The sequence below is a fragment of the Perkinsus marinus genome, assembly GCF_000006405.1.
Source record: "Perkinsus marinus ATCC 50983 genomic scaffold scf_1104296976154, whole genome shotgun sequence".
Taxonomy (NCBI): domain Eukaryota; phylum Perkinsozoa; order Perkinsida; family Perkinsidae; genus Perkinsus; species Perkinsus marinus.
Window position 1 is genome coordinate 95,992 of NW_003200491.1, and position 16,272 is coordinate 112,263.

The following is a 16,272-nucleotide window of genomic DNA, read 5'->3' on the forward strand; positions in this document are numbered from 1 at the left end:
TCGGTCAAGGGCCTTGACCGATGTCTAACCGACCGTATAACGCCTTGACTCAAGGCGTTATGAAGAAAGATGGCACTGAAAAGCAGTTCAAGATATGTGCTGAAAACATGTTCTCTGAATTAAATTCAGTGAATTTAAAGATGGGATCCTGACAGTTTTCTCTGATGGATCAAAGGCTGATGGTAGAGTAGGATGTGGCTATAGATGTGTGCTTGATGGGTACGTTCTATGTGAGAAGGTAGTGCCGCTCAGTCCCTATGGTTCGATCTACTATGCTGAGTTGGCTGATGTCTCCCATGCTCTACGGTGGTTACTAAGTATGGATGGTAGACTGGTGAGTAATGGTACCTGTTTTTGCTTGGATAATCAGTCGGTGGTCTATTTTCTGGGTGGTGGATTTGAAGATTTGGTTTTGACTGCTGAAGCTCCACTACTCCTGATGTTATACATGGTCTACTGTCTGGTCTTATGACTTAGAGAGGCCAGTCTTCATAGCTGTACCATTGCTTTTGTTGATGACTGCTCGTGCCCATGATATGTCATTGGAAAAAAACTATCAATTTGAGATCAGCAATACATTTCATTTTCCTTGTGATTGGTACCGGTGATCGGGTGTTGCTGGTCCAGCAATACTGGACGCCGGATTGCAGAGCATGGTGATTGAGCGGCGTGGTTTGTATTGCTGTGTCTAGGTTCTTCAGGAAAGCAAATTTTGGGAGAACCGGATGCAGTGTGAGGAAATATGCACATGATCGACTACGTGTGTTGGTGACATGTGTGGGAACTCCGAGGAAGAATTGAGCCTGAACTATTATAGAAACCAATGAGCGTTTCCCTCAACTATTGAGGGAACGCTCATTGGTTTCGGGTTAACCAGTGAATTATCACTACAACCTCATTGATACGGGTTGGTCCATAGATATATGGTATAAATTGGTATTGTATGCATAATGCAGTACTAGGAAGATCGTCCTCGTTCACAGGCTGTGAGAATAGGTCATTCCGAGTTGTCTTGCTTAACCATGCGCAAGTCGATTCCGAGAAGCCTCCTCGAAACCTCCTCGGAGGAGGCGACGGTTGTGAGACCTCGGATTGACGCTGAGAGGTAATGAGGTAATCATTAGTGAAGTCATATAAAAGAACACGAAAGCTGCTCTTGGCTACAACCGTGTTACATCCGTGACTACAGAGAGCGAGTATCGTAGCACTAGTAGTGCTGCATTCGGGTTCGCTGCACTACCTATCGCTAACGCGAACAGAAGAAAATCCGGGACGCTCGCAACACAGAATCTGTGTCTCCGATGTTAGAAACTGAAATATAATGCAGAGAAGCTTAAGTGAACTGGTCCAAGATAGCTGTCGATTAAAGCATATTCCTGGCCTGAGCCCTAATCATTACCCCACAATATGCAATACCCATACCGTGTTGGAAGTACAGTAGGAGTGGACCGAATAGAATAAAGATGGACTCCGCTATATTCATGGTGAGAAGAAGACTAGGGTCGACTAACACGACTGAGAAGTGACTCAGTACCGGAAGGGGAACCAGAAATCCTCGGCCGCCGAGGCTCGGCAACAACCCAAATATTCGGAAACTGGGTGTTTTTCTTAAGCGTTGTTGATGCCCAGTGCCTCCTGCCCTTCCCTTGTATGATCCGAAATTAGCTGGAGAGATGCGACCCTAACGTACACTGAGACCTTGGGCCACGATGGCTACGGACTTGAGACTCTCAAGTCCTCGAGTTGAGAGCCAGTAACGCTCAATGCTCATGATCAATAGTACGGAATGTATTCTATGCTCACACTCTTGTAGGCAAGCACAAGGAGAAATGTACTGACAGGTGACGCTTTCTGCCGCACAGACTGGTCGAGCATCAATATATACGCCTCCGGGAGGCGGCCCCTCTGATCAGTCAGACTATGAGATAGCAAATAAAAAAATGCGAGTTGAACAAGACATCAATAACGACTCACAAGTCGTCATCAGAAACAAAGGTCTCCTAAGGAGAAGCAGCAGCGATGCTTGCATGGCTGGTCACCATTTCATGCTCACTTATTTTATAGAAACCTTACTTTATATCGACGAACATCCCCATCACGCACCGGGTAGGCTTCCAGAATACGGTCCGGCACGATAGATTTAGCGGCTAAGCCGCTGCGGCTTGAACAAACCCAGGTGTACCAACTTCGAAGACCTTCCACTGACCGTTAGAATGATACTGAAAGCTACTGCGCTCCTTCAACCGCCGAGTGTGGTAATCGAGGAACACCTTGCATACAGCCGCAACCCGATGAGGAGCAGTATCTGGTCCACGAGAAGGGAGAACTGCAGCAGCCTGCTGCCAGCAGAAGAACTGATAGGTACAACCGCTGTGCCGACAGAATCGGGTGCGGCCGGAATAACTTCGTCTGCTTCAACAATAGGAGATGGCAATGAAGAGGTAGGCGTAGACCGAGTGTACCCCTGGTCCAGGGGCCCTGGACCAGAGAGTCAGGAGTTATGACCCCATCCTCACAATTGATAGTCAGAGGACGGGTGTTGAGCAGCAACGACATCTCTAGCAGGATTGGACGTAAAGAACGAACATTCTGCATACTCTGGGGGTCGAACTCCCGGAGCATACGATGGGTATAAGGTATCAACAACATCGGTCGGAGAAAAGTCCTCCAAACGCCATGCAGCTTTTCATAACACGACCTTGCCCACGGAGCAACGGCAGCGCTCAACCAAGAGAGAATATTGTGGTCATTAAAGAACTGATTCCATTGAGAACTTTTGGAGTAGGATGCTGTGAAGGTCTGTGAGATTCGGCTTGTGTCAATTGTTGTCTTTCGTGATATTTGTCCCATTGTGTTTGATTCTCAGCGTATCATCGCTGAGCTAAGCTGTAGTCATTTGCCTACCAGTGATGATTATAAGTTAAGTCTCTCTAATATTTTGGTCGACGTTGGGTTCTGGCTCTCAATATGGCACCTCGGGCTGTATCCACTATAGAAGACAAAGACTTGCCATTAGCGACGTCTGAACTTGATATGGGAAAATTACCTTGATCCAAGGTTACACCCTTACTCCAAGCTCTTGCATGTAGTCCAGGCTCGTCCCCTTGTTCCAAGCTACTCTTGACGCTTGAGCCAAAGTACCCCTTAATCCAGTAACACAAGCGAGCGTAGCGAGCTTGTGAGAAAACCTTTCTACCAAGCTGGGTATTTCTTCAGATAACACGTTGTGCAAATGACGTTTTCCTTGTCAGGGTGTTTAGGTGTTGCGTCGGTGGTGTTTACGGTTTCTGTTAACGGTTCCAACACTTTCTGGGGGCATAGGGGATTTCTTTTCAGCGTTGTATCATGGATTGAGACTTGCGGGGGTGTTGATGGTAATCTGCGGACTGCACTGTGATGCTGGACAGTACAGGGAAAGTGACAGTAAAAAGAGCTTTCATTCGTCGAAATTGGTCTTGTGTTCGAACTTGCGTTTCCGAATCCATGGATTTCATGCACGAAAAATGAACTTTCATTTGAATCTGAACTTCCATTCCGTGGGAATCTCCTTCAACTAGTCGAGAAACAAATTTCATTCGTCTAATTTGCTTTTTCACTTGCTGAATAACTCAGCCTGAATTCGAGATTGGAAAGGCGTAGACGCTAGACTTGGGATCGCCGATTTATGTCATATCATAATATGCAGCTCATCTGGTAGGGGTTCTCATCTACCAATGATAGGTGAGGAACCACTGCGAGATTGTCAGTAAGGTGGAGCATCATACTAGCATGATTATCAGTTTAATTTCATGCTAGTATTCAGACCGACACTTTTGGTTTTTGATTTTTGGGACGCGCTCCATTTTACTTGCGCTCTCCGGGGACTTCGACTGAGGATCTACGAGAATCCTTAAGAGCGCAAGATATACATCGCACGTTCATTGAGGAGGAGTCCTCCGGGAGGACGTCAAGGAGGATACATGAAGGATGATATGTTCATATGAGGATCAACATAAAGTAGTAGCGGATTGGAGAGCTATGAGTAAGATCATCAAACTTTGATGTGTCAGCAATCCGCAGTTTGTTCTGCATAGATTCTTCTTGGTCATCTTGTGTATACCTTGAGTGGTACCTAGGTTGCATTTTGTATATATTTCGAGTGCATCTTGTGTACACCCCGGGTGTTTTCTCTAAGTACACCTTACTCAACCTTGAGTGTACCCTTGGAGTGTATCTTGTGTATACCCTGAGTGTTCCCTTGGAGTACATCTTGTGTATACCCTGAGTATTCCCTTGGAGTGTATCTTGTGTATACCCTGAGTGTACCCATGGAGTGTATCTTGTGTATACCCTGAGTGTACCCTTGGAGTACATCTTTTGTATACCCTGAGTATTCCCTTGGAGTGTAGCTTGTGTATACCCTGAGTGTTCCCTTGGAGTACATCTTGTGTATACCCTGAGTATTCCCTTGGAGTGTATCTTGTGTATACCCTGAGTGTACCCATGGAGTGTATCTTGTGTATACCCTGAGTGTACCCTTGGAGTACATCTTGTGTATACCCTGAGTGTACCCTTGGAGTACATCTTGTGTGTACCCTGAGTGTTCCCTTGAAGTGTATCTTGTGTATACCCTGAGTGTTCCCTTGGAGTACATCTTGTGTATACCCTGAGTGTTCCCTTGGAGTGTATCTTGTGTATACCCTGAGTGTTCCCTTGGAGTACATCTTGTGTATACCCTGAGTGTTCCCTTGAAGTGTATCTTGTGTATACCCTGAGTGTTCCCTTGGAGTACATCTTGTGTATACCCTGAGTGTTCCCTTGGAGTGTATCTTGTGTATACCCTGAGTGTTCCCTTGGAGTACATCTTGTGTATACCCTGAGTGTTACCTTGAAGTGTATCTTGTGTATACCCTGAGTGTTCCCTTGGAGTACATCTTGTGTATACCCTGAGTGTTCCCTTGGAGTACATCTTGTGTATACCCTGAGTGTTCCCTTGGAGTACATCTTGTGTATACCCTGAGTGTTACCTTGAAGTGTATCTTGTGTATACCCTGAGTGTTCCCTTGGAGTGTATCTTGTGTATACCCTGAGTGTTCCCTTGGAGTACATCTTGTGTATACCCTGAGTGTTCCCTTGGAGTACATCTTGTGTATACTTCCAGTGTACCCTGTACCATTGTAGTTCAACACTGACCGACGTATTTCTATGTCGACTTTCTAAATGGCGTGGTATCATTGATACCCGACGGTATAATACACTGTAACACTGTTATATTGTGTCATGCACGCTGTGCGGCTCATGGATTTCTGTCCTGTAGTAGAGTATTGTGTCGAGATCCAATGGTGATGCGAGTAATACTTCATTAAGTGTCATAGTTATAGTCTCCATCCACATGACAAGAGGTGATCGACGTCGTTCTGTCGTGGAGCGGCATGTAAGGTGTGTGACACACACTGTGCGTCGTCGTATTCTCCGAGAATAAGAAAGAGAATGATCCTCGTCATTTTAGTCGTGTAGCATGTTCGCAGTTATTTTGGTATAATTTCAGAAAATTGAGAGTGAAAAACAAGACCAACGAATACAGGAACTTCAGCTGACCATAACTAACCTGCAAAAGCATATTGAGTCATGTGCATCTATAGAGGCCGAGGTGAGCATCAGGTATCCATTGGTTATACCGTATATACCGAGAGATATGGAGACGCATATACCGTACATTTGAACTCTTGGATATTATCCAAAGGTTCAAATATACGGTATATGCGTCTTTGTAGCAAGTCATTATTACTACCGATTGCATTCATAATGTTGTGGGTTTGAGAGAGTCTCTCAATTAATTAACTCTTTCATCGCTAACTTTTTCTGATGCAGGTCATCTCCGATGATGGCTCCATCATGCCTTCTACCCAGCTAGATGCTGTAGCTGCTCGAGGACGAGTGGAGCAGCTACCTGGGCATACGGAGGAATTGGAGCAGAGGCTATATGTGGGTGGTGCATCACTCTCCATGCGAATTCATAGTTTTTCATCTTACTTGCGTTTTTTGGCAGGCTGAGAAAGATCATACAATACAACAGTTGAAGATGCAGTTAGCACATGAACTTGAGGAAGCGAGTACTTCCAGGCGGGAATTAGCTGAGACGAGAGAGACATTGGGTCGAGAACGGGTAGTATAATATCGCTGTAATCCAGTAGGACATCAGTTTTTGGCTAGGCTGAAATGGAATACAAGGTTCAACAGTTGGAAGAACAGGTGGTTCATGCAGTCGAGGAAGTGAATTCAGTCAAGAAGGAGTTTAGCGAGGCAAGAAAAGCATGGACTCAGGAACAAGTAAAATGGTAGTTACTCCAGCTATGTCAGCTAGTTTTATGGTTAGGAATCTAGTGCTTTCGCTCTTGCTGATCTGAAAATTGAAGCTCAGCAGTAATGTAGCACTGTTTGAGAGTATAGAAGTTTCCTATTGGCAATCTTCTCAGACGCTGTCATGAACGTGACAATGCATGGGAGCGTATCGCGGCTCTAGAGAAGAAAGTGAGCTTTGTCGTCCTATACTTTCCATGATTTATATTACCCCAGATGGAAAGTGATGAAATCAAAGCCCGCGATAGGGAAAGTGAATTACAGCGGTAATACCAGCAGTAGCTCACACGATCACGGGATGGCCATTGCAGGACCATCGCTGCTAACCAGGACACCTTCAAAGTGAAGTTGGAGACGATACAGGCGGAGCTTGAGAGAGTCAACCGATTGCGGGTATCATCCGATTCATGATTATATGATTTATATTCATTATGAATAATTCATACCGATTTCTCTGTAAGGATCGATTTCGGAGCTCTTCTGTAGGTTGTTGACATAATGAATGCGTCGTCAATGCTGGGTCATGATGTAGTTTGCAAAGCTGTTGGTGTGGAATCGAGTGTCGCCAATTCGTCGCATGTGGAGGAGAGGCAAGATCCATCGCTGGAAGCGCACAGGGAGGTGAGAATGTGATAGGCACTTCGAAGCATCGGACTCCCAGGAGTAGGTACGTGTGGAACTCCCCTCGCAGGCCCAGCCAGGAAATGAAGGAAATCACTCGCAGAGCAGCTCTTCCGTTGAGGAAATACGGGACTTTATGATTGCTGGCAAGAACACTCAGAACATGAAAACAATGAGTGTGACACCAGCCCTTCCCAAGAAGAGTGTTCCATCCGCCAAAAAGCGGAAGGCGGGTGGCCAGGGTCAGATGCCGGCTCGGAAGCGTATAAGTCGAAAGCAGAGTAAAGACATACATATCTCATTCGTTGAATCCTCTAGTGGTAATACCGGACTCCGGATTACATCCAAGTTGCCCAAGAGCGCGTTCGCAGATTTTAGAGTAAAACTTGGCTCAAGTATAGAATTCTCGGGCAAGCTGAATGCGAAAGGGTGTTCGATATGTATGCTTGATTCCGTAACGATTGCTCGCTGGACGAAACCTCTCCGAGTTGAAATTGAAACTAGTGATGCCGTAGAGTTTTTAAATTTCAAGTACAGTGCCGATTCGAAAAAGAATGGAAGGGGAGTGGCCCAGTCGATTGAGTACGCTGAGACGGAGCCGGCCTAATCAACATTCGTGCCCTTATCACCACATGTACTGTTATTGATGTATTTGAGGCTCAAATTTTGAGCCGACGTGACGATGCAAATTGTGAGCAGTTTCAGGATGTTGTGCGATTTGCGCAATAAGTTGTAGTGCGTAGGGTGCGGTGCGGTGCGCACTGTGGAGGGAGAATCTCCCTGGGAGATAGCTCATTAAAGGCCACGCGATAGAACAGAGAGAGTTCAACAAAACTTCATTCCAAAAAGTCAAATAAAAATTTTATTATAAAATGCTTTGTTCAGTTGAACAGAGCTGCTATCATGATAGGGAAACCGTCCTGGTAACCAATCTAATAGCTTCTACTCATATCAACCCTTCATAACAGCTTAACGGTGCTATGAATGATTTATTCAAGATAATTGTGCAATGATTCAAAACAATGTCAATAACCTGATATCCAGTCTATCCGTCCCTGGTGTTCGGAAACATGAGAATCCAGTCCGATGCGCGTCGAGTCACGATGATACTGATGTTTCAGTTCCGTTTATTCAGCACAAACGATGCCGCCCAGACTCCAATGGACGCAGGTTCGGGAATTCGAGAGGTTTCAGCCTCGGCCCGGAATCAATATCTTCGCCGACGCCATGAGCAGGCTGCGTCTCGATCATTTGTACATTAACGAGTTCAAAAACGAGGATAGAGGTGTTGCACAATACCGGTGTGTAACTCATATCCAATGTCCTCGGAAGTACAAGGTGTCAGCGACGGCTGACACAGTGGTTGTAGAGAAGACTGGTAAGAGAGCGATTTCCCTGATTGGCCTCGTGAGCGTTGATGCTCTCGCTAGGAGAGCACGGCGGAGAATTTTCCATTCGGATGCGAGATCGGCATCCGTCGCACATCATCGACTTCATCATGCGGGAGGGTACCGTATCGCATCTGAATGCGTCTGCCATACTTGCCAATCTCGAAGTTTATTTCCCGGAATACGTGGGGAAAATATCCCGCTACCAAGTAAGGCCGGGCCGGTTAGAGCGGCTTTCTTATATCAACGATTCTTGCGAACAGCAACAATATCGCATCGCTCCATGTTTATTCATCACAAATGAACCATCAGATTCAGAGATTGTTGGATACTGCTCCAACTCGATCCGGTGTGAATATGCGTATTATAAACAACTACTATGACCTGGAAGCGGAATTCGCTGGTTACAAGCTGACAGATGCGATGGTCCATTTCATACGCGAAGGTCGAGATCTTCCACAAGAATTCGTTTATCATGGAGGATTCTGGAGCGACTCGCACTGGGCAGTGGTGTTTGATGGAGGAAGTAAGTCTGGTTGTCTAACTCAGCAAACAGAGTGGGGAGACAGCTGATGTGTCCAATGGACGGTTCATGAGCGGTTCATGCGGTGTCAGACATTTTTTGGTGCCTCTCAGGCATGTTGAGCTCGCTGCTTTGGTATACCGATTCTATGCCGGAAGGCTTCGCGTTGTATATGGACGTACAGAATAAAATCCTACGGGACGGCTTGAAAGTGGCTTGGGTTGGAACAACGCGGGTCTGGTAAGCAGCACTCGGAAAATTTCAAGAAGCAGACGCTCGAGTCGCAAGCGAGATATGCATAGCTCGATATTGATCACATCCTGCAATTCGCAGGTATAACCCCCTGAAAAGAGCATATAGTCACACATTCGTTCCGTTCTTGTCGGCCATCCTCGATGAGGAATCAGCGGAAGTGTATGAGTTTATGCTAGAAAAGTTGGATCTCCTTATCCGAGCTTTGTCGCTGCTTGAACTCGAATTTGTTGCACTCGAGACTTGAGGGATGCTGTGAACTTTTGTGTTCACGACGCTCATCAAGGGGCACTCGCGGCATGCAGAGAGAACCTCGCTGGCGTCAGGAACGGACCGTTCCATTGGACACAGCGAGTTTCTCGGACCGTTCCGAACGGTGATAGGGCTCGTTATATATATACGGAACTGAAGTCATTTGTTAGGGCGTTGCTACTATCATTTGTCGAAAAACATCAAGGATAACGCGTCCAAATTAGCAGATGCATTACCACTTGTAATGATTCGAAGTCAACGTCTCCAGAACATCGTAATGGGGTAACCCGATTTTCATTCTCGAGCGTTCAGGTAGAGAGATACAAGTTTTGGCTACACGCTAGTCCCACAGATGAATTATATAATACGCTGTCGAAAGCTTTGATCTCGTCTGTCGAAACGCTGAACCACAGAGGAGCTGTGTATCTCCGTAATACCCTGGACGTGGAGAAATATGGATATCCTAACATCTCGTTGGATGGTGGAGGTCTCCGTGGCACACAGGTAAGCCGATCCCACTTTAGTTGAACCGATTCTGCTTTCGTAGTGATCCGACTCGTAACTGATCGAATTCGCTCCTCAAGTAGGTTTTGAATAATATTGTGGAGACTTTCAACAAAACTATGACAAAGATTGTTGGAAGGAAACGCCTTCGTATCTCACAATTTGCAGCACGGATAAGGGATGTAATATAAATCTCCCGTTCACTGGAGGGCCTCCATAACGTCCGAAGTTTAAGAGAATCTCAAATTCAGTCCTACAGGTGATCAGCTCCATCAAACGTTCAAGCCCTCAGCATTTTGTCCGCCGTCCGATGACTATCAACGACGTAGCTTATAGTCATCATGCGAAACTGCTCGGCACTAAGCTATGCAACAGGAACTGTGTTCATGACGTAAGTGAGAAACTTGATTGGAATTGCTCAATACCTGGCCGTGAATCAACTATCGAATCTCAGGTTACTGATGCCGTCGAAAGACTCCAAGGCGAAAGGCCCATGACAGAATGTTTCGTGGTCGAAAATCATCGATTGGAGCAGAGACTGCGTTCCACTACGATGAACAACGCTATTGAGGTTTATCTTCGTGCAATACTTCTCGATGACATAGAACAAGGTAAGACATTTTTTCACAAGGCTAACCACTTTCGAAGAACGTCTCTAATAGTCATCCTCACTGTACTCGAAAGCTGCTTCCTCAGAGCTCCCATTAGAAGAAGTTATGAGTAGATATTATTGCTTCTATCTTGTTACCTTCACAAAAGATGAGGATGATTCGCGCAGGGTCACCGTGGACGATAATCAATCCACAATAGTTTGCAACTGTAAAGAGAGCAGGGATTGGGCCTCCTGTGCACACGGTTATGCTGTAGAAGTCTCGATGGGAACGATGCCGAGGTAAGATTGCGCTCACCGAGCTTCGTGTAGCATGTGTTGCAATGATGAACTCTCGAACCATGATATAGATATATTCCAGAACAACGAAGGCTACCTGGAGTCCGACGCGGTCGGCCGACTGAGAGACGAGTTCCACCTCTCGGGAGGTATAATTCAGCTATTTCAGCTCCGGGTATGCTGAACTTCCATAGAGCCCAATCTGGTATTCTACAGGATCACATTTTAGAGCCCCCGAACGATGCCGAGAGGGATGAGGGAAATGATAACTACTCTGACCATTTACGTACATGTTACTGATTGATTCCTCCTGTATGATATCCTTTCATTCATAGTTCTATCCGAAACCGATATGAGCAGTAGACAAGGATCTAACCCTGATTCGTCACCCGGCTTCTCCTCATCCGATGCTGAATCACTCTCGTTCGATGGCCGCCGTTGTGAGAGCGTCCAGAGTAATTACGTGAGTTTTCTCTGTCTTTGAAGATGAAGCATATCCCCATATAACCCGAATATTCAATCCAACCGTTTGTCGCATATCAGATTCCAACTCTGAAGGAGACTTTGACGACGCTGACAGTACGACATGGATTCGAGAGTCTAGACCACTCCAACTCGAGCGTTCTGTTTCATCCACTTTGGAACTCGATGACGTAGACAGCACCACATGGTGCCGGAGCGCTCCGCTTCATTTGACCGACCAAATGTGCGAGGATGTCGGATCGGAATCTGATAGCGCCGAGAGCAGCACCTGGGTTCGTCATTCGAGGGAAGACGGCAAGCCACTGTGAGATTCTCATATGGATGTACAGTAGTACATCAGTCATGTCATCTGCATAATTGTCATAATATGACAGTCATATTCTGAGTGTGTGGAATTGTGTATATATTGTTTATCTCCTCAATAGAATTGAGCGTTTGTAAGTAAAGCGATTCAGTTGTGTTGCAAATCGCTTTGCGTTGTATAAACACACAATATGAATCTCTATTGCGGGAGGCTAGTTGGCTCAGATTTCAGCCTCAAATAAGAGCATGGATTTTATCACAAGATCCACTTTATTTCTACAAGCTCGCTCCGCTCGCTCGCTTGGATTACTGTATCTCTGTTATGCGACCATTTCACTCGATCTTGGATTTACGGATCTAGCTTGGACTATGGGTAATTGCTTGGACCATGGGCATATGCTTGGATTTTGGTGGTCAACCTCGACTCTGGGGAGATCGCCTTATCAGCGCGGAAGCACACGACAGATTCCTCCGGGAAATTAGATGCTCACTCAGTAATGCTAGGTCAACGCCGTAGAATCTACGGCGTAGATATCCCTGGTCTGACCAGGCTGGTCATCCGACACTTGTCGAGTCCGATCTGGTGACGCTTTAGGTAACCTAAATTAGGTTGCAGGTGATGGGTCGCCTCCGCAAAGCTACAAACCGACCGTATCATTTGACATGAATTAACCGCAGCGGTTAAACCGCTGGTGATAACCTAAGGGCAGGAGCCGTGTTGTGAACCCGGACGTAATCCTCCCATATATGCGCCTCTCCTTTCGGGACTTCTCCCAGGAATCCTGGGCCAGGATGCGGTTGAAGGCCTGATTGAGTATATCGCTCATCTCCTGCGATACTTGGTCTGGAATCCAGACTTTGCATCGTTACGTCCACCACCCTCTCGCACACTTCAACTACATTCTCGAGATTCTGCTACGATTTTGGTACTTCGTGACCAAAATCGTCTCTGGTCAAAAAGTCGTTCTCCTGTGTCAACACGACCCGACATTAGCTGGAAAGATGCTACCCAAACGTACATTTGACCCTAGACTCTAGGGCCTAGAGCTAAGATGGCTACGAACTTAGGAACGGTCAATGCTCAAAATCAATAGTACGGAATGTACCCTATGCTCACACCGTTGTATGCAAGCACAAGGAGAGAGTCCGTATCCATTTACAGAAAGGTGACGCCCTATGCCGCACAGACTGATGGAGTATCAATACCGTGTAGCCGGCGAGCTCAGAGCTATTTGGACTGCTTTGTAGGCATTTATTTCCCCGATATCAGATAGCCCGAATTTATTCGGTAAACCATTGGTCCGAGACTTGATAATAGTGTCCACTATTCCTTGGCTATCTAGACCGAGCGTACCCAGCAAAGCCGCGACACCGGCAACCGTAGGAGTCGACATCGATGTACCAGTCATATAACCATAGAGCCCGCCTGGCATAGTTGAATAAATATCAACACCGGGTGCGGCAACCTTCGTTACAGAACCAGCATTCGAGAAAGAGGCGAGAGAGATATTTTCGGTTGGATCGGAGGTACTGGCGGCCACACAGAGCGTTGGTGACGTTTCGTTAGCGTAGGAGCACGGATAATCCGTCACATTTTCCAAATTGGCCCCGTCGTTTCCAGCCGCAAAAACGGCCAAATGCCCAGCAGCAGCGGCGTTCTTGACTGCGGTCTTCACAATCTTACTCTCATCATACCACCCGTAGGAATGAGAGGAGACTGCTGCACCATTTTCAACCGCGAAGTTGAGGGCTCTCATTGCGTCACTCTTAGATCCATTTCCGGAGGCATTAATGAACCTGAGTATCATCAGCTTGACTTTTGGCGCAGACCCATCTATATTTGCCACCCCTGCGATACCAATGCAATTGTTAGTCTGAGCTGCAGCAATACCAGCACAGTGAGTACCGTGACCATGGTCATCAGTTACATTAGTATTGTTGGATATGAAGTTGTAGCCGATATTATTGTAATGATTCCTCCAGAACTGAGTGACCAGATCAGGATGAGTCATGTCAACGCCAGTGTCGCTGATAGCCAACACAACATCCTTCAGCTCCCGTCCGGCTGAGCGAACCGCTTCGAGAGCAGCGCCTAAATTGATAACCTCGAGGTTACGCTGACATGAAGAACCTGGGTCGTTTGTGCCGAGAGCAGGATTGCCACCAGTGCACTTGGCCATGTCCGTGGTGAAAGCCGGATGCAGAGTGACCCTCGAGTCGGGCTCGCAATCGAAGTCGATGCTCAACATATGATTTGCTTTCCTCAAGTAGTTCAGAATTTGATTTTGACCAGCCGGACATCTGGAGTCTATAATTTGTACCCCCAATGCCTTCAAGTCATAGACCATCTCATCTTGTGCGAAGCATCGTTCACAATCAAGATCATCTTGACTGAGAGATTGTACCATTCCGTCAGAGGCCGCGAGAGCCTGTGCCATCATTCTTGGTACATGACGAATGTCGAGTGGGACTCCACGGTGAGATATCCTTAGCAGCGTGCGACTACCAGTGCTCGCACCAAAGCTGATAGTGACGGCGAATAGAGTCCAGAAGAGGGCAGAGCGCTTTGACATAAAGCTTTTAATAACAGCCTGTTATGTGCGGAAAAGACGAAGCTGTGGCAGCTCTTGGGTTCAGTATCTCTGCCCTCAAATGGAAATGACACTGGTTGTAACGAAGTTCACTTCTGTACACTTTCCGTTTCACGCACGCCTGGCACGTGAAAACGCAGACGCAGACGCACATCTGCGCACGCGCGACATTTTCACACGCAGACCCAAGTTCTGGTGTAGATCCGCTACACATCTTATGTTGCGTTGAACATGGAAGAACATAAGATGGGCAGAATCTCTTCAGTGCAGGGAGAGTGTCTATTCAAGCTTTGTCCAACCCTTCAGCCAGACGATTGACAAGCTGTCTTCATACCCCTACTCCACCAGTTCAAATTTAGAGTTCTTTAACATTGTTAGAATTAACAGACATAGAAACTAGATAGAAGGGCGTACGAGAGATAAGAACTGAGAATGAGATGAGCAACAAAGTGATCAAATGGAGCAGCATAATCGAATAAGTTGTGGGCGGCAACGAGCGCACGTCACGTCACCAATGGCGTCACGTCACCGGGAGTGACGAGAACATACCGTTGTGGTAGGTGGTAGGAGGATCTGCCCACTCCTGTTGGCCAGTCTGTTAGCTGCACTGTATCGATTGCTCGCTATATGTAAATCGACTCCGTTCGGCCATTGTCAGCTACCTTTTTGTTGTCGTCCGCCTGTGCGGCCCTGCCTGTGCGGAATAGACAGTATAAGGCGAGCGCGAGAGCCTTATCCGTAGCTAACGTGTGCATGCGTCAAACGATCGATTGCATTCAGAGTCTTTCGAGAGATTCTTTTGAGGATTACTGTTGGCACTCCTGCCAACCTTGTCGACCGCAGCTAAGTATTATCTTATACCCGTATCTACCCTTTGGATTGTGTTGCCAGAGTCACTAGCATCGACTACCTATAGTATCAATCGACGACCCGATCACGACTTCGAGTATATCCGTCCACACCGTGGATCGGGATGTTAGGGGACAGAGAGTCCCCTTGCCTGGACTGGCTGCAACCTCCGAACTGGCACTCAACCCTTTGGTTGTCCAATCTCGAGCGGCGACTTCTTGTCATTCTAAACGATTCAACGCTCCCAGAATAGACGCTTCGGCACCATCGGAAGGAAGTACGAAAAGCCAATCCAGGGTATAGGACTGCAGATGAGCTGTATTGTTAATTCCCGAGTAAGAGGCAGTAGGATAGGATAGGAGGCAGATAGTAGGCGCTCGACCTTGCTGGTAATCTCGCTACCATGGCTTCCACCGTGGAAGTTCCACGAAGCCTCGGATCTCGTACTGGTTGTGTAATACTCAGAACACAAGACAGTGAAGTGCAGTGATATTATGAATTACAGTAATTTACTGTACTTCATAGAGCCTAGCTTCGTTCTCAGCTCCATCAATAGAGTCTTTTTTTTGCGAAAGTCGACAACAAAACCTGTAGAATAGCCGTCCAGTTATGACTAGATTTCTGTCAAAGTTCGGGATGCTCAACCACGAGAATGTGTCGTCTCACTCAATATAGCTTCTGAAGTTGTCATAATTATGTTTGGTCGCACAGTGGCGATTACTTTTGAAACGGTTGGGTATTCTTACAGGGAATCGTAAAGTCGGTAAGAGAAGTAAATGAACTGCTGAAGGGAACGTATGTCTTTTTGTATGGTACTTATACCTCAATCGATGCCGCAAGTGTGAAACCTCAGCTCAGTTTCAAACTGACAGTAAATGACGTGAGGTCTAATAGACCACATAGTATGTGAAGTGAAGGAATGTCACGTGTCGTGATGACACTGTCGTCGTTCATTCAGCTCCCATAAGTGATGGTTACGAAGTAATCAAGTTTAGTTACAAGACCCGAGTCATCGGTGGCACCGATTCGGTGCGGAAACAACCACACAAAGGAAAATCGAAAGTGCCGTAACTTGTGTCGTCGGCGAGCCGAGTAGACCGTGACAGTACTGCACATATACGATTGCGAGAAACATCTAGGAGGCTTTTCGTAGCCTGTACTCCAGGCCAGTTGTGAGTTGCTCGTGGTATATGTATACTTTCCCTCCGCAGTTGCGACGCGGGCTCGTTTATCTTCTCCCCGCCCTCCCCCTCTCCCGGGTTGAATCACTCGGCTGAG

The 16,272-nt window shown here is 46.7% G+C and overlaps 2 protein-coding genes across 2 annotated transcripts; one reads left to right on the forward strand and one right to left on the reverse strand.

Moving 5' to 3' along the window:
• Nucleotides 1-5,844: 5,844 nt before the first annotated feature.
• Nucleotides 5,845-6,750, forward strand: Pmar_PMAR009256 (conserved hypothetical protein; the record flags this gene model as incomplete). Its single annotated transcript, XM_002764794.1, has 7 exons — nt 5,845-5,964; nt 6,029-6,145; nt 6,193-6,309; nt 6,356-6,402; nt 6,456-6,510; nt 6,556-6,605; nt 6,651-6,750. 7 exons carry the CDS (start codon nt 5,845-5,847, stop codon nt 6,748-6,750), a joined length of 606 nt encoding a protein of 201 aa, XP_002764840.1.
• Nucleotides 6,751-12,753: 6,003 nt separating this feature from the next.
• Pmar_PMAR009257 (Major intracellular serine protease precursor, putative) lies at nt 12,754-13,803 on the reverse strand (the record flags this gene model as incomplete). The annotated part of the gene is made up of 1 exon (XM_002764795.1): nt 12,754-13,803. The coding sequence occupies one exon, from the start codon at nt 13,801-13,803 to the stop codon at nt 12,754-12,756; it is 1,050 nt and encodes a 349-aa protein (XP_002764841.1).
• Nucleotides 13,804-16,272: the final 2,469 nt, after the last annotated feature.